Source organism: Ammodytes marinus, assembly GCF_949987685.1.
Source record: "Ammodytes marinus genome assembly, chromosome: 13".
NCBI classification, from domain to species: domain Eukaryota; kingdom Metazoa; phylum Chordata; class Actinopteri; order Uranoscopiformes; family Ammodytidae; genus Ammodytes; species Ammodytes marinus.
Window position 1 is genome coordinate 29,608,530 of NC_137217.1, and position 18,785 is coordinate 29,627,314.

The window sequence follows — 18,785 nt, forward strand, 5'->3', positions numbered from 1 at the left end:
TCACACCAATGATAACAAGCTACAGGTATGAAGTATTAAAGGCCCTGGCAACCCTCACAAAGAAATATGTGAGATCAACGCTGGGTTTCTCAATACGATAGAGATCTAAGGCAACATCCGAATCCGGGTTTTTCAACTGGTCGTCCAACTGACATGACAGTATTTTTGCGGGGGGGTGGGAGGGGTTGACAGATATTCCTAAGACCTTTCATATACATATAGGCATTCAGTTTAACCCCCAAATAACATACTGTAGTTACAAGGATTTAGTGGATTTGGGTTGCCAGGACCTTTAACATGTACAACAGATACAAATAAATAGCTAATCAAAGCAAAATATATTTTTAAACAATAACAATCATATCAATCACAACACAATTTCATTAGAAGTCCATTGAAGTTGAATATGTTCATAGTGCGTGAAGTTGATATGTATTGATTTTGCATTCACAACATGACATACACGCTGCATATAAGCTGCTCCCAAGATCCCTTGCAACTCCATGACGTCATCAAGCTCCGTCTGTTGTTAATGTATTGATCATGAGCCCCTTAGCCACAGAACATTACATTAAGGCTCATACTGAAGGCCTACACTGTAGCAGTTAAAACCTCCCCAGCACAGGCCCTTAACATAAGAATATGACTGAGTAGGATCTTAAAACATCTGGGACTCTCAAGACACTGCCTCATTGTCCCACCCTGGAGACTCATCAACGGCACCCAATCACTGGGGAGGTCCACACAAGAGGTCCCGGCTACTAAATGTAATGGCCCATAATTGATTTAAGAGGTGCTTCGTGCCATGGCCCACACACTGTAATTGATCTATCTGGAAGAGAGTAACGCCACCATTAGCAGAAATAGCTGCGCGGCTTTAATAGTAGCTATATGTGGAGCGCCGTCCCAGGTGTAATGAAGGCAATTTGTCACCTTCCCGAGTGGCACAAGGTCCCTCCCTAACTCTGCAGGACGTCCATTAGGAATGGTAGTTCTTCATTGGGTTGAAGTCTATGAAATCATACCTGAGTCACTAGTTCTTCTGGAGAGTGGGCAGACCAATTACCTCAGGCATGTCGGAATTTTTTTTGCGACAGAAACGAAAAGCTGAGAAAGTTTGAACAAAGTAAGGTTTCATACTGTAGCCACTCTTGGCCATTATACAGATTCTGGATGTATATAGATTTAAATGTCGGGCTGTGGCGAAGTGGATAGGGTGGTGGACCCGCAACTATATGATCGGTGGTTCGATCCCCAGTCTCCCCGCCACATGTCCAAGTGTCCCTGAGCAAGACACTGAACCCTAAATGTCTCCTGATAGTTAGCTTGAACCCTGCGTGGTAGCTGCTGCTGCTATCGGTGTATGAATGTGTGCTCCAGTTGTAAGTCGCTTTGGATAAAAGCGTCTGCTAAATTACATAAAATGTAAATGTTATGTTATGTTATAAAACTTTTTTATTTAAAGAGAATCAGACAAATTTTACTCAAAAATGATTTTAATTTAGACCATAATATGACACTAAAACTTTCCACAGACAGCAACACTCCTGAAGGTCTCTTAACACATGACGGCCCAGCTCATCAACTCTGCAATTAATTAAAAGTAACTAATTGCCTTTTTTTATGGTGAATTAATTCCACTTTTTGAAGCGATGTCATTATAAATTCATGAAAGGGGCTGTCAGTTTGACTCTGCCCTTTACGGACTGTTTGTTTTAAAGCTTCTTATATAAATGTGTATATTGCTTTAACCCTAATATAAATGCAAGGGCAGGTCTTTTGATAGAGGTGCATGTGATTAGATAAAATATGATCCAGGAAGTAGTTTGAGGAATACTTAACGTCCATTAGTTTTAAAGCCTATGATATGGTTATAACAGTTTACAACAGTTTAAGAAGGGTAAAGCAACTGTGGTAAGTTATCATGGTGACAGTCATTTTTTAATCTTATTGGACCATTGAAGGATGAACAGAATATGATCAAAATATGCAAATTGATTAAAAATATGTCCATCACAATTTTTCTAGAGACTTAAGTGCCAAGCAAAAAATGCCTTGTTTCTTCCGACTGACTACGGAAAACAAAAAGTCTTAGAGTTGACAATGATTTAAGACAAATAATCAAATGATTTCTAGTAGAGGCAAAAACGCCCAAAAACTATATAAAAAATAACAAAAGATGGAAGCAGTGTTGTCAACCAGATGAATGAAGATCAATGTTTTAATCCCGATTAAGGCTTTTTTACTGGGAGTTTTTTTCTCAGCCGAGCAAAGGGTCTAAGGACTGTATGAAATGTAAAAGCCCACTGAGGCAAATGTCTATTTCTGATATTGGGCTATACAAATAAAACTGATTTGATTTGATTTATGGAGAGCTTACATTTTCTGTTGCGGTGCCAGTGTCTGTGTGATGTGCAGCCTCAGGACGTAATATTCTGGTTTGAGTCCATCCAAAGGCAGTGATCTAAAATAACCCCTGGGCTTCCGTCTACTCACCCCGAGTAGCGCCCCATCTGCCTGCTAAACTTCAGAGGATGTGAAAGTGCTGAAGAGTAATTAAGAAACCCTGATGTAGGTTAGTGTGAACCACTGGGAGTCTGTTCTGTAGACACAGCACAGCAAGGTCCGGCGCTCAGCCAGACATTACCCCTTTAAATCTTTAAATCAGTCGATTCCGAGACCAGCATTTAGGGGAACCAGGGCTCCCTGTAGAGACACTTGTTTCCGAAATGTGGTCTATTTCTGGCGGGGATTTGCTAATTCAGTAGCAGCCCAGGTCAGATGGGAGGCTGCAGGGCACTTAATACAGTAGGAATAGAAAGGAAACAGCAGGGGAAGGCTCTGTGATGTGGGAGATAGTCTGGTGTCGGTATTGAGCTGGCCATTTTTGATTTTTTTTTGCCTGAAGCAACTTTTTTTTAATAACTTGGGCATATCCATCTACTGACTGACTGTCATTCTTTAATTTAAAGTGCTGCCTGCCTGGACTCCATCTCCCCATTTGTTTAAATTAATATTCCCCTCCAGTGAGTTAGACCATTGTTTGAGTAGAAAATGACAAAAATGGAATTAAAATAGAGAAGATAGAGAAGGGAAAATGTAAATCTGCCCCGGGTTGATATTATATCAATGTCTTCTTTTCTTCGCACCACATCCTTCAGTTCATCTCATCTTTGTTGTGCACACACACACACACACACACACACACACACACACACACACACACACACACGTCTTTTTATACATGAATACACATTCCCATTAAATTGTATACTTAAACCTCCTACGAGTGACTCTTAAATGTTTATGAAACAGTCTCATTTTTCCTCTGATGATCATAAATGACCTTTAACAACCAGCAAGACTATCAGTGAAAATAATGCATTTTTATATAGTTTTTATTTAAATGCCTTTGTATGGGTCTGATCTTCAGGGACCGGCAGGCAGACGGTAAAAACCTGTGTTTATGAACTGTAGTGAATTAAAGTTTACTTTGCTACCATCATCATATAACCATTTAACATAGTCGCATATTTATACATTACCTCATCGCGGTGACTCCTTTTTCACTCGCTCCCAAAAAAAATCACACCCTAGCAAAGATCTTTAGGACAGCAGGTGCTCTTGTGGTAAAACAAACACTACCACTTTTATCCAAAGGGGGCGATAGAATCAACACAAACTAAAAATTCCTCGTAGCCACTTTAAAGCTGGGGTGGAGAATTTGGGGAGAAAATAGCAGTTGGGATAGAGATTTTTGACCAATCAGAAATCACATACCCCAGCTTTAATATACACTACCTGCAGCAACAGATATTCTATATATTTTTTGTCTTATTTAACCTCGTGGTGTCGTTTTGTAAAACCCGTAGTTCACCGCGGCATGATCAAGTGAAGGAATTTAAATTGTATTCATGACAACACTAAGCAGTGTTACCGCGGAGACAGACGAGGGATATTTAAATGTGGGTTTACCACACACAGGTATTCCATGGAGATTGCTCTGATTTGTTTCCTTGTCCTCCCATGGCCTCCCATGGCACCATCCCTAGACGTATCCGTTAAGAAATGTTTACCCGAGACTTGTATTCAAATCAGACTGACTTCTTTGACTCCACCGGCTAATTTGCAACTTTTAGATGCTTTTTTTCCCTTGCTTATCCACCTCCACAGGTGTAGCCTACATTAGCATACAGAATAGGCCCTGGATATCAAGCACAATAGTCACCTTGGTTTACTTGTTCCTTAAACTGTGATGGTGCATTTCAAAGCTGCTGATTTGTTGTGGATAAATGTGTTTTATCTTAATGTCTTTCTAGAAGGATGGAACTGATAAACAGCTGTTTGTAAAGCGCTGACATTTTACAACTGAGAATTGATTCAATGTTTTAGAAAGCTGGTGCTCGCCTCTGTGCTGTTTGTTAATATTAATGTTTCTCATTGAAGTTGATGCTTGAGTAAGAACTCTATTTTCAAGTGTTGGCCTAAATAATAAGTCAGTCTTATGCTTTCAAACCTTTTTGCTGAGAATGCATTAGCTGGTGTCTTTTGCTATTATACGATTAGATAAGATAATGCTTTATTGTTGCGTAATACATGTTCATACACACACGTCATAAACTGCATACATTGAATATGCATTTCAATACACATTAACCCTTGGGTATCCTTAACTTTTACTACGCCTTGGTTACCTTAGAGGACAAAAACGTCCTCTCCCTATAAACTGCCATAAAAACATTATACATTAATATTTTTTTCTACTTTTTTTTTTACAAACCTTTTATCTCACTTGACCTCTTCACATACATATCAAATATTCATTCATTTGTAATTGCTTTTAACCCTTTACATGCAAGTTTATGTGACGACGTGAGCCATTTTTATTAAAAAAAAAACACAATAATTGAAAAATTTCTCATATAATAGATGCAAAGTGGATTTTTTTAAGTGGGATAATTAGACTCTAGGATATGTTAATGATTTGCAATAAAACTGCTTTTGATATATGTTTAGTATTTGTGCAGTCACAGATGCAAATAAATACTCCCTCTCATGACCTTAGAGGACAAAAACGTCCTCTCCCTATAAACTGCCATAAAAACATTATACATTAATATTTTTTTCTACTTTTTTTTTACAAACCTTTTATCCCACTTGACCTCTTCACATATATATCAAATATTCATTCATTTGTAATTGCTTTTAACCCTTTACATGCAAGTTTATGTGATGACGTGAGCCATTTTTATTTAAAAAAACACAATAATTGTAAAATTTCTCATATAATAGATGCAAAGTGGATTTTTTTGAGTGGGATAATTAGACTCTAGGATATGTTAATGATTTGCAATAAAACTGCTTTTGATATATGTTTAGTATTTGTGCAGTCACAGATGCAAATAAATACTCCCTCTCATGACCTTAGAGGACAAAAACGTCCTCTCCCTATAAACTGCCATAAAAACATTATACATTAATATTTTTTTCTACTTTTTTTTTTTAAAACCTTTCATCCCACTTGACCTCTTCACATACATATCAAATATTCATTCATTTGTAATTGCTTTTAACCCTTTACATGCAAGCTTATGTGATGACGTGAGCCATTTTTATTAAAAAAAAACACAATAATTGAAAAATTTCTCATATAATAGATGCAAAGTGGATTTGTTTGAGTGGGATAATTAGACTCTAGGATATGTTAATGATTTGCAATAAAACTGCTTTTGACATATGTTTAGTATTTGTGCAGTCACAGATACAAATAAATACTCCCTCTCATGACCTCCCTATAAACTGCCATAAAAACATTATACAGTAATATTTTTTTCTACTTTTTTTTTTTAAAACCTTTCAACCCACTTGACCTCTTCACATAAATATCAAATATTCATTCATTGTTAGTTGCTTTTGACCTTTTAATTCCAGTTTCTTTGATGATGTCAACAAAGTAACAAAGTAAACCTGCAGCCACCTGAAAACCCACAAATTGCACATTACAGCTGCACACATATGCATGCGCACAAAGACACACACACATACACACACAGTAATTTCACAACACACACACAGACACAACCCTAAGGTATCCATATGGATCCACACTTTCCATTAATTTCTCATATTTCTTATGTTTAGGCCTGCAACTCTAAAAAATTACAAAAAAGTACAAAAATGGTTTTAGGGAGCATATTTGATCCTCAAAAAAAACTGGAGAAAATAAATGATTGAGCTAGATAAGGCTAAAAAAGCAATTTTGGTGTCTTAAGTGTTGGATTATTGCCTAATATCATCAAATTTACATGTGTTTGTCATCATGGCTATGGTTTGAAAAAATAAAGTTTAAATTGGGCCATTTTTTCCATACACGTTTGAGTTTGTAAAGTTTGGCTGTGTGTACACAAACACACACACTATATTTTCTCAATACACACATATGCACCTCACACTAGCATCCCTACCAACACACTCACACCATTTAGGTTGAATTTTTTTTTTCTATTGCACTGTGGGGGGCAGGACCGAAAACCTGGAAAATGCTTGTAATTCAACCCTATGCCAAATATAGGGAAATGGCTCAAAATTTTGATGGTGTTGAAAATGATCAATTTTGATGCTTTGTGTCTAGGATGAAAGCATAAAATCATTGAAAAAAATATTTTATGCTGTAATGACAGCAGGATCAAATTGGTGAAAAAAGGCCATTTTGAATGGGAGTCAATAGGGGACAAAAACGTCCTTAGGGAGCTGAGAGGAACAAAAAAGTGTACAGCCTTTATAATAGATGGTACAAAGTTGCTGAGTAGAAATAAACAAAATATTTGAAAAAAAAAAATCCCTGGCCAAAAATATTTCAGCTAACATAAGCACAGCCAAAGTTATACACAAAAAAGAGCGTAAAAAAAGTGCGAAAGGACAAAAACGTCCCCAAGAGCACCAAAGGGTTAAATGTATATACAAATGTTTGTAGTTATTTCTTCAAAAACTGATTAAAAAAAAATAATTTAAATTGCATGTACAGTATGCGCATATTATGCATGCAAATGATGAGTTCTGAAACATTGTCTTTTCCTCTCCTTACCCCCCTTCAGCCTCCTACCTCTACCCCAGTTTCCAGGGCCTCATGTCGGACAACGACACCGTCCGCCTGGGCCTGGACTTCCAGAGAATGCTGCGGATCAACCACATGCTCTACATCGCTGCCCGGTCAGTCATCTCATCCACTGTTCTGTTCATTCAACATTACAAAGGATCTGATGTTCTCTGCTCTCTCTATAGCTCTGTTTCCATTGGTTACTGAGGGTCAATAAAATGACTGGGATGTTGGAAAGAATGCTCAGAAGCAGACCAATACTCCACATTAACACACAATACTTTAAACCCGTCAATACTGTGATATTTTTCTTTAAGAAAGTGATAGATAATGTTAGACTAATGGTTTTCTGGCCAAATGGACAAAATGTGCAACAGCATAAGCAAGGAGGTTAAGATAAGTTGGCAAGTAGTTTACAGAAACAGAATATCTTATGATGGTATGGTAAAGGGTTTGTGAAATCGTATCGTAAAACCCATTCTGACACTAAAAGAACACCAAGTTGTCTGTTGTAAAAATGTGTCTGCATGGATATTAAAATGAACGTTTATTTTACTGAGAAACCTTTCAATGAGAGACAGCTCCTTGAAGGCAAAGAGATAGTTTTTTCTTTTTTTTTTTTTATTATTAAGTAATTATAAATCTAAAACTTCCAGAAAGTTGGGCAGTATATTCCTGCTTTAGGGGGATAACATATCTCTGTCACTGTTTTGAGCCACTGGTCAAAACTTGTGTTACTGTTACTACTGCTGTGTGGTAGTTTCTAAGCCAGGAGCTCCACCCCAAACTGCCTGGATGTCTGAAGTCTTTCCAGTTGCATCTCTCAGCACTAATTGCATGTTGCTCCACTCTCCATCAAAATGTCTTGGGTTAATTATCTCAAACGCACCAGGTCGAAACCTCCTCTGCACTATTTTCATTGTTCAAAACAACTCCCTTACTGCCAAGAACACCCCCCCCCCACCCTTGTCCAGGAAGGTATAAAGATTCTTAATGTACCTAAATGGACTTTAATATTTTCCACAACTGCGTTCAACAAAGTGCACGCCTCACTTCACAGTTCACACCGTGATTTATGTGATCGCCGGGGAAGCTATTGCTATGGAAAAGTTTTGTGAGGTTATGGAGTTGAACAATAACAAACAATAAAATACTGCCTCAAAGAGCTTCTATCTCTCCTATACTCAAAAAGAGAAGAATTGTTTTTCTTTTTTGCTGAAATGGCCTATGGAGCTACAGATTTAAAAAGCATAAAGTCTTAAAGACCTATTTCACTGGTGGGAATATGAAGGTGTATTGAACTCTGAGATCCTATGTAGTATAAATGTGCAAAGATTTTAGAAATCGGTTCATCCTAGCCTGAGAAAAGGCAGAAAGAGTGTTTTATGGTCTCAATGTCTAACCCTACATTTTCCCATGCGTGATATCACACATGGGAAAATGAAGGGTTAGGATTAACAGGACAGCTAGACCAAGGGAAGACTAAGGGGAGAAAAATCTCATTCATTATATTATAATAGTGATTTTATAATGATAGAATGCCGGTTCCATATGGGTGAAGTATTCCTTTTAACAGAAAGAATGTGTAGCTGGCCTCACTAACGCTGTCTTTCCTTATCTCTTACAGGGACCATGTGTTTGCCGTCAATCTCGCCACTTCAGCTGAGCAGATAATCCCACAGCAGGTAGGGAAGTCTGTCATGGATTTAAAAATGTTCTGCCGTTTTACCGTTCCAGAATCGTCTCTCTGTTTCAATGTTTAATACTCTGCTCCAACATATTATACAGTAACCTTTCTGGATCCATGTGTTTTTGAGCCGATCTACATGATGAATTCACTCATAGTATGCACAGGCCATCTGGTTTTATATACTGGAACATTGTCTGTTGATTTATTCATACAAAAATACGCCAAGATTCAAAGTCCAAGAGGATTTCTTTAAGGCATTGCGCCGGTTGCATAAAGCTTCTTAGTTTGTTTCCTTGCCTGGGAGTTCAGACTAAGGCTTTTTGCAGCAGTTACTGTCAAAATACAGCAATACTTTGGGTAGCCTTAAAAGTGTCTAAAGAATATGGTTACTCAGGACCTTCTAGCATAAGCACATTAGGTAATACTACGTAGCTATGTTATGGGCAAACATTTTTAGAATTGAATGGTTTTCCATAACAGCACTCAAATGAAATTGTGATTTAATGCAACTTTTTTTTCTTCCATAAGGCAACCTTAATGAAAATGTGAGGGCAACCTTCGCCTTAGTTGTTCGATGTAACCATACTCTTACATTTAGATTGTTCATAATCAATACCATATATTATATATTGGGTGATTTTATTTACCAGTAGAGATTTTGAATGGCCCTAGCCTTACTTGATATTGACTGCAAATAACTATTGAGGTTTTTAGGATTCTATGTCATTAAATAAATAAATATATATGTATAGACCCATACCCTTTCTAAAGTGGTTAAATAAAAGGCAGTGCTCTCTAGACTTTTACAATTCTGGACCACACTGTGCGGTTTTACAGAGAAAAGAAAAAAAACCCTGTAATGTTTGTATCATTATTTTCCTTTCTACCCTTTGTCTGCCCTTTCATTCAAGTATTAAGGCAATCTCTCTTCAGACGTATATCCAATACAAAGTGGAGCGGGGCTCTTGTGGCTTTCTGGAGTGCCATGCTCCCTCCCTATCCCAATCTCATTTGTCAAACATGATTGCACTTTAAATAAAACCCCTCCGAGGCCCGGGCTTTTTTGTTTGCTTGTATTTAGATTAGTGCTAAACACGGATATTCTTTCTGATTAGGCCACCACTCCATGTCAAGGAGATCCAAACTATTGATGTGGGGGGAATGGTGGCACAAACAAATGGGAAAAATGCTGAGCACTTCAGTTCAATGTTAATCTTTTTTTTTTTTTTTTTTTTTTTAAGAACTTTTTTAATATTATTAATGTTGGTATATTGTGCATTTTCCAGCCATTCACCCAAACACAATTGGAAACTGATTAAAGAACATACCAATATTCTGGTTTCCCTTAAAAAGTTCCTTTTGTCCATCTGCTTGAGTGTAAGTTTGCTACTGTCTAAAATCAACCAACCAATCCCTGTCTTCATCACCAATCAATTCCTTAAATGGGGCTTTGTTTTAAAAGTAGCTCTTTATTTTTAGCATTGGACACCTATTCACGTTCTCCCCTTCACTGTGTGTGTGTGTGTGTGTGTGTGTGTGTGTGTGTGTGTGTGTGTGTGTGTGTGTGTGTGTGTGTGTGTGTGTGTGTGTGTGTGTGTGTGTGTGTGTGTGTGTGTGTGTGTGTGTGTGTGTGTGTGTGTGTGTGTGTGTGTGTGTCTGGAGTGGCCACAGGTAATTATTAGTAAACCAAATGGAGCGTGGACATGGCACGGGGCATATTAGCATAATGCTGACACCGACTGAAACGTGTCACATCTTCACAAAGTCACGGAGCTGTTTAGTGCAAGGACCCCTGCGGGAAAAATTGCCAGCTTTAAAACTGCTCAGAAAATTATAAGTTTGGTGTGCTCTGGTGGTGTAGTGAATAGAGTGCGTACCATATTGGCTTAGGCCTTCGTTGCAGAGGTCGCAGGTTCAAATCCGACCCGTGGACCTTTACTGCAGGTCATCCCCCCCTCTCTCTCTCTGTCTGTCTCCCCATTTCAACTCTGTACTATCTAATAAAGCTTGAAAATGCCAAAAAAATTATCTTTAAAAAAAAAAAGTATTAATTGGTCCTTACTATTGACCAACTTATTATTAGTATTAATTCGCACTCATCATATTTCTGATAATATTTTGTCACAAGACCGTCTTGTGTTTTAATGAAAAAGTGAAAAGGTGCAACAGTATACATTGCTAAATAAGGGCATCTCCCATTACTGCATACTGATTGCAATGGAAAATAAACAATAATAATTGAAAGGTTCAATGCTCTCCCAATTAAGCATGTATTTTTATTCATCAAGGTGCTAGTTTTCATGTTTACCCAACAGTTGAATTGTTTTCACCTGTTCTGAGTAGATTGTGATTTTGACAGCTGGACTGAAACATTCTCTGGTGAAATGAAAACAAGGGAACACGGAGCCCGTAGAACAAATTGTGTTTCAGGGACTTTTGGTCCAGGCAGAGCTAACCCGAGGATTCAATACAGCATTAGAATGTATTACACCACAGGCTGGATTATTGTGAGGTCGTAGTTCAGAACACCTTGAATCGAATTAAAATCCTAAACAGAAAAAAAAATCCCTCTTCAGTTTTGGGCAATACCTTTTAGCATCTAAGACTTTAGACTGGGATTTGTTGTTAATGCATGATTTTTTTAAATGTTGTGACAAATTGTTTTACCTTAGTTTACTTTACACACTGTTGATTAATAATAATATGCATGTGTATGAACATTTTTGAATAATTTCCTTTTTATTATATACATTTAAAATATTCATATTGTTTGCGAGAGAACAGACTATAAGTAACTTTGAATCATGGAGGAGATTCAGTAAAATATTCAAAAGTGTCTGAAACCAAAAACCTGTTGGATTCACTATTAGCATTAAAACTTGCCCTGCGTTCCGATCTCCATACTTCCCCACTATTTAGTATGCCAGAAAAAGATGTAGGATGTCCCAAATACATGCAAGTCAATTGTAGTATGCTGAAAATACGTAAATGCCCCACTAACTCCAATAGCATTTTGCAGTATTTGTCTTCATTCTTGAAATTTTTTGACACGATGAAAAAAAACTTCCTTATCTGATTTTTTGTTTCTCTCCTCTGGCCCTAAAACTCTTCTGTACTTTAGTATGTAGTGAAGTAAAATTAAAAAGTATGTGATTTGGAACCCAGGGTTAGTCTGACATATCAGATATGGGGCTATAGTGGGCGACTGTGGCTCAGTTGGTAGAGCAGGTCGGCCGATGATCAAAGGGTTGGAGGTTCGATCCCCGCCCCGCCACCTGTGTCATAGTTGTTGTGTCCTTGGGCAAGACACTTCACCCACCTTGCCTCGTGTGAATGTCGATAGTTAGCCTGCTATCGGTGTATGAATGTGTGTGTGAATGGTAACGTGTAAATGGGAACAGGTCTCCCTTGCAAAAGAGTCTTCGGACTCAATGGGATATACCTGTATAAATAATTTTAAAAAAAAAAGATAAGTGGTGTCAAGCTTGGACTGCTGTACTTCTTACTATATGTTTGTGACTGAGTGAGACGTCAGGCCCAAATGCTGTTGACAAAAGGATTGTGTGAGTGACTCTGAGCTGAAACCCAATCACCAGCCTCCTCAGGGGTTTTTATGAGCGCAGAGGAAAATTCAAGTCAGTAAATAATCTGAGAGAGGAATGGAGCACATTAAACCTTCAACCGGCAGAGCTTGTTAACAAGATGATGGATTCCCTTTTATAACAGCCCACTGGACAGGAAGGACTGTGTGTGTGTGTGTGTGTGTGTGTGTGTGTGTGTGTGTGTGTGTGTGTGTGTGTGTGTGTGTGTGTGTGTGTGTGTGTGTGTGTGTGTGTGTGTGTGTGTGTGTGTGTGTGTGTGTGTGTGTGTGTGTGTGTGTGTGTGTGTGTGTGTGTGTGTGTGTGTAAAGGGCATGGTCATTGGCCACTAGGTTAATTGGGGCTAGTTGACTCCTTATATGGACAGTGAAATGATGCACACATCAGACTTTACGGAACGTTTTTTTTTTCAGGCATTTTGAGAATAAAGATTAAATGTTGAGAATAAACTGGACATTTCCAGACTGCTGTAAAGTTGGACATATCTGGACTTCCAGGGTCAATAACTCAATGCATCTTTGCTATTGTAACAAGTTTTGGTTTTGGTTTGATTGTTTTTGATCCCAGAATTTGAATCTGTCTTATACTTCCAACTTTCCGACTTTATTCTCGACATTTCGACTTTTTGGCCGCAATACTGTTCCCTAGTCCCGTGTGTGTGTGTGTGTGTGTGTGTGTGTGTGTGTGTGTGTGTGTGTGTGTGTGTGTGTGTGTGTGTGTGTGTGTGTGTTCTTACATATCAAGACTTATCTCTCAGAGGGATTTCTATCACTGAGACACCACCATTGTTTAGTTGCCCATTGACAATCAGCACAGGCCTTCCTTTAAAGTCCTCTGTTTGCATTTTCCTTTTACAAGAGTTTATTGAAGTTAACCAGATTTTAATCACAGCTGTGTGGTAATGGCACTTGAACGATCGGGAGCGACAGAAGCCTTGGGATGGAGAGGAGCAGCTTGTCTTTGTAGCCGACTGGCGGATTGTCTGTTTAATTTATTTATTTATTTTTCAGAAACTGACTTGGAAGTCGAAGGATGTGGAGAAGTGCACCGTGAGAGGCAAAAACAGCGTGAGTATTATCTACCCAGACAGACACACACACACACACACACACGCACACACACACACAAACACACACACACACACATCGTCCTCTTTCTCCAACTGTCTTCCTTTGCCTATGCCTTCATTTCGACCATGGTAAAGTTTTGGTAATGAGCGAAGGTGTGCAGCTGGCTTTTTAGAATCAGTCGCAAATCCATCTGGAGAAGTCAGGCTTGAGGCTTGAGGCGTAGCATTTTCCTCCCCCAGTGAAACTGCAATAGTCAGGCTAGGGATAACGATAATGACTGTATAAAAGAGTGTTTGTGTGTGTGTGTGTGTGTGTGTTTGTGTGTGTGTGTACAACTAGTTTTGTGAGAACCAATTTCAGTTTAATAACCTAGAAGGGAGGACATTTTTAATGGCTGGGTTAGGTTAGTGCAAGGGTTGGGGTTAGGCATTTAGTTGTGATGGTTAGGGTAAGGGGCTAGGGAATATGTTATGTCACTGAGTGTCCTCAAAACTATAGCTGTGTGTGTGTGTGTGTGTGTGTGTGTGTGTGTGTGTGTGTGTGTGTGTGTGTGTGTGTGTGTGTGTGTGCTTCTGTGTGTGCGTGTGTGTGGCAGCGAATAAAATGCACTGTCTACCTGCTTTTCATTCTGTGGTTGCCGTGTTACAGTAGGAGTTATCCTGGTCCCCGCGGTAACATCAAGCTTGTCTTTCTGCCCGACAGGACGAATGTTACAACTACATCAAAGTGCTGGTTCCTCGCAACGACGAGACACTGTTCGCCTGCGGCACAAACGCCTTCAACCCCACCTGCCGTAACTATAAGGTGAGACACTGAACCACTGTGCACTGCCCCTGGGCTTTAGCCACTGATAAGGGTGACTGTAGATCAGGTGGTAGAGCGGGTCGGCCGACGATCGAAGGGTTGGCGGTTCGATCCCCCGCCCTGCCACTTGTGTCATGGTTGTTGTGTCCTTGGGCAAGACACTTCACCCACCTTGCCTCGTGTGAATGTCGATAGTTAGCCTGCTGCTATCGGTGTATGAATGTGTGTGTCTGAATGGTAACGTGTAAATGGGAACTGGTCTCCCTTGAAAAAGAGTATCCAGTCTCAATAGGATTTACCTGTATAAATAAAGGTTTATAAAATAAAAAAATAAGGGATCATATTACATCCGTTTGCGAGATGAGTTTGCTGATGACCTTATTTGCTTTTTCAGTTGTTTCCTGTTTTGGAAGTCGCTAAATGGGAATGACATAGTTAGCTTGTTTTGCATTTAGCATAACTGGACTTTTATGAATGAGTCATTATTAGGGATGACGTGACATAAACACACAGAAGGTCACAGAGACACACACAGAACACATGTGGTATTCATGAGCAAAATGATGCATGAAGTCATAACTTTACACACACACAGGCATTGGAAAAACAAACGAGTCATAGTGGAATATGAGGTCAATATTGCGTTTTGAGAATAACATACATCTAATTTAATTATTTCATGTTTATGTATATATACATACAGTATAACCATGAATACACACACACACACACACACACACATGTAAAATGGATCAAATATGAGACAATATATGGTTACAAACCAAAGTGAAATTGATATACATATGTATTAAAACACTTTTAATTCACTCAAATTTCATTTTAGAAATACACTACTTATTCCCATACACTGGTCCAGATACAGTACATCTGAAGTAGGGCACCAGGGCCTGAACAATATATAAAATAGTGTTACCATCACTTGGAAAAGGACCTATACTTTGAAATAAACACATACACAAACACTGCTATGGAGATAGATCACAGCAGGTTAAAAATGCAGATCATGTCAGATTTAAAAGAAATCTGGCTGCTGGAGCTTCAATTAGTTTTTAATGATATTGCAACAAACCTATGTGAGTTCAAAATGCAGGCGCACATGGTACAATAACTGGAAAATTATTAAATGGTTTAAAACGGTACGGTCTGAACTATTAAACAACATACGCAAAAAGTAGACTAAACTACACTTACATAGAAGATCGGTGGTCGAAACTAACCAACATTCATACTACAAATACAGTCTACATATACAAATACATGCATGCAAGAAAATACATCATTTTACTTGTCTAAACCTGGAGTCAGCTGTGGATTCGACACTAGCAGCCTTCAAAACAATGTAGATATCAGCAGATCTGTTCACTGTGCGTTCGTTATGTCGGATGATATTTTTGCGTGACTTCAAACGTTTGTGATGTTGTTGGCTCAACAAGACAAAGAGAGAGAGGAATCTGTTGACAGAACACAAGATATGCTGATGACGGCGATAACACAACAGATTGTTTCACCACCTCTGAAACAACAAAGGAGTAAAAGGGATGAGATGAAAAGGTAGGAGTGGGAAGAGAGAGGCTATATGCAGCTAGACAACCAAGGCTCTCAGATGCACCTTGTCTGTGTGGTTATTTCATCGCTATAGTGAGAAGGAGCTGCTGGCTAAGTGAAAAATGATAGGTTAGAAAAGACTGGTGAGTTGTTTAAGGGGACACTGCAGGTGAATTGGGTAAAATGTTTAATTTATAGATATCATGAAACTTTGACAGTTCATAAATGGCTTAAAATCAATATTCTTTGTGGTACACTTTATTTTTCTTCAGAAATATTTGATTAAATAATTATGCAAATGTTGCAGTGTCTAACTTATTATGCCTACTACATTTGCGTCTCTTTAGAAAACTAAAAATCAAGATGGTAAAGCCAGAGTTAAATTATTTCTTTTATATGAGTGTCCAAAGTTTACACAATACATTTTTGATACAGCCTAACCTAACACATTTTATGATAAATCAGTCAACTAACAAATACTTCTGTACAACCTTCAAAGTATTGGTATGATCTCATCGTAATGTGAGGCCCTTAAGGACAATGCAGAAGTAAAGCTCCGACAGTCTGAGGTCCGTTTGAATAAATACCAACTTGACTTTGTGTTGGAGTCTGAGCGATGACATCACAGGGTTAGACTGTGATTCACAACAGAACATTACCACCAGTCTACAGCACGACCTGTAAATCTGACAGAGAGGGAGACGCACATTCAAACAGGGCTAAATAACTCAATAGTGTGTTTTATTTCCCCTTCAGTTTGTCGTCCTATATGAACTAACCAGTGGTCTGTTTCCAGAAGTGAGGGTGGGTGAGAAAATGTTCCCTCTGTGGTTTTGTATGATATTCATATTTCTGAAGTATCACAGAATCATTAACACATGTGGTTTACACGTTGAAAAGGGATTTAGTCAAGAATGAGGTTCCCCCTATGGGAAGCAAAATGAAGAAATGTCAAATATGTAATTTTATATTGTTTGCACTCAATACAGCATTTTTTTATTTATTTTTTAAGATAATTTTTGGCATTTTATTCTTCATTAGACAGTTTGGAGAGACAGAGGTGAATGTCATGCAGAGAACGACCACGGGCTGGATTCTAACCCGTGGTCTGCTGTGAAGAGGACTGAGACTCTATTGGGGGGGGGGGGGCACTCAAACCACTACATCACAAGCACCCCCCCCCCATGCAGCGATTTAATGAAAGTTTGAGTTTATTTCTTGACACAATATGAACAACAAAAATGTTGTTTTAAACTCATTTCATACAAATGGAAGCAATTAAATGTACAAAAGATTAAAAATCAAAACAGAAAAAAATGCAATTAAAGAAATAAAATGAGTTTATTAATCAATTAGATAGCATTCGACAAAAACAATAGATAAATGAAAATAAACAAGATCTGTGACAGACATCTTAATTGCTTAGTTTAGAGGACAAACACAGTTTAATCTTTTGTTTTGCAAAGGCAAACACAGAGACAAGACCATTATCTAGAACTTGACAGGCTTTGTTATGCCTTCAATTGTTATTTGGAGGAAGTTTTAGGGAGTTTAGGAATTAGAAATGTAACCAAAAGTTCAAATTTGATAAGATTAGGGGTTCTTGTGCGCCAATTTCAGCTGTAGTCAGAAGCCGGCGCATGACATACGTCTCGACCAAACGTTATGCGATTGGTTGGCAGATCCAGAGTGGCACTGGGCAGATCCAATAGTTTTAAATTTCAACAGACACCCTTCACGTCTTCAAGTGAGGGAACGTTTGTCAATTGAGCGATTCCAGACCTTCTGTACAAATGAAATGAAGTACGATGGTCTGGTAGGACCAGGCTACTATAATTCAGTATCTCCATGGAATGCCACGACCTAAATACTATGTAGGATCATATAATGTCTCAGGTGTCACACAGACACTGCTCTCTCTCATTGCTCGGCTACCGATGTCCAAAGGTGAATACACACACAGAAGATTTATGGGAAATGTCTTTGGTTAAGAGCCTCTGATTTACACAAAACACATCCTTACATTCTTATCTTTCCACAACCTCCTCAGCTGCCCCTTCACACACACACACACACACACACACACACACACACACACACACACACACACACAAACTTCTGTAGTCTGGAAAATAGTACAAGAGATGACTATCCAGACAGCTTGGGGGAGAGGGAGATAGTGTAAATCATATCACAAACTGAAAATCTATGGAGGACAAAGGGGGATTGAGTGAGAGGCTTCTGTGTTTGTTTTGGTCCGAGTGTGTCTGTCTGTCTGTCTGTCTGTCTCTGTATGTGTGTGTGTGTGTGTGTGTGTGTGTTGGTCAAAGACATGAATGGATGCCCAGCCATGATCATGCATCCTCACTGACCAGCTGGTGTGTAAACAACAGAGGTGCTGCCTGTCTACAACATGCGTTTGCGCTACAACACAAAACCTTAAATGCGTCAAATCCATCTGTCATCTGCCCGCTGTTGTGTTTCTTCCCTGCTTCTCCCAGTTGTTACAGTCAAACTGGGAAATGCATTTCCAAAGCACTTAGTATTGGCCACTCTCTGAATTACCCTTCAGAGATTTCTATTCATGATTTTTGTGAAAACCTCCTTTTACTACATCTGACAAAAGCTAGACTGCTGCTGTACAGGACGGCCCAGCAGTAAAGCAATGCATCACAACAACAATACAACACCAAAGTCTGCAATACACTCAAATCTTTCACACACAAGTGGTATTTAGGGCAGCGCTGGTGTGTTGGATTGCATCAGGTTCAGTGGTGTAAACACATATCCCTTAAAGAAGTGTACGTTTTGTATGGATGTCTTGGGAGAGCTTGGAGTTCAATCGTAGGCCACACCTTGACAATTAGACCCCGTGTCTTACCTGTATAAATAAAGGTTAAAAAAAACTAAAACAAAATGCAGGTCAATTGGCCTATTTTAAAAAGAAGATATACAAAGTG

General features: G+C 38.7%; 1 protein-coding gene across 2 annotated transcripts in view; it reads left to right on the forward strand.

Moving 5' to 3' along the window:
• The window catches only part of sema6cb (semaphorin 6Cb), a 161,286-nt gene that overhangs the window by 85,563 nt on the left and 56,938 nt on the right, over nucleotides 1-18,785 (forward strand). For both annotated transcript variants that reach the window (XM_080039389.1, XM_080039390.1), the window contains exons 5-8: nucleotides 7,095-7,209; nucleotides 8,724-8,781; nucleotides 13,396-13,452; nucleotides 14,158-14,259. In XM_080039389.1, coding sequence (XP_079895515.1) covers nucleotides 7,095-7,209; nucleotides 8,724-8,781; nucleotides 13,396-13,452; nucleotides 14,158-14,259 — 332 coding nt within the window. The remainder of the gene's footprint in view (nucleotides 1-7,094; nucleotides 7,210-8,723; nucleotides 8,782-13,395; nucleotides 13,453-14,157; nucleotides 14,260-18,785) is intronic.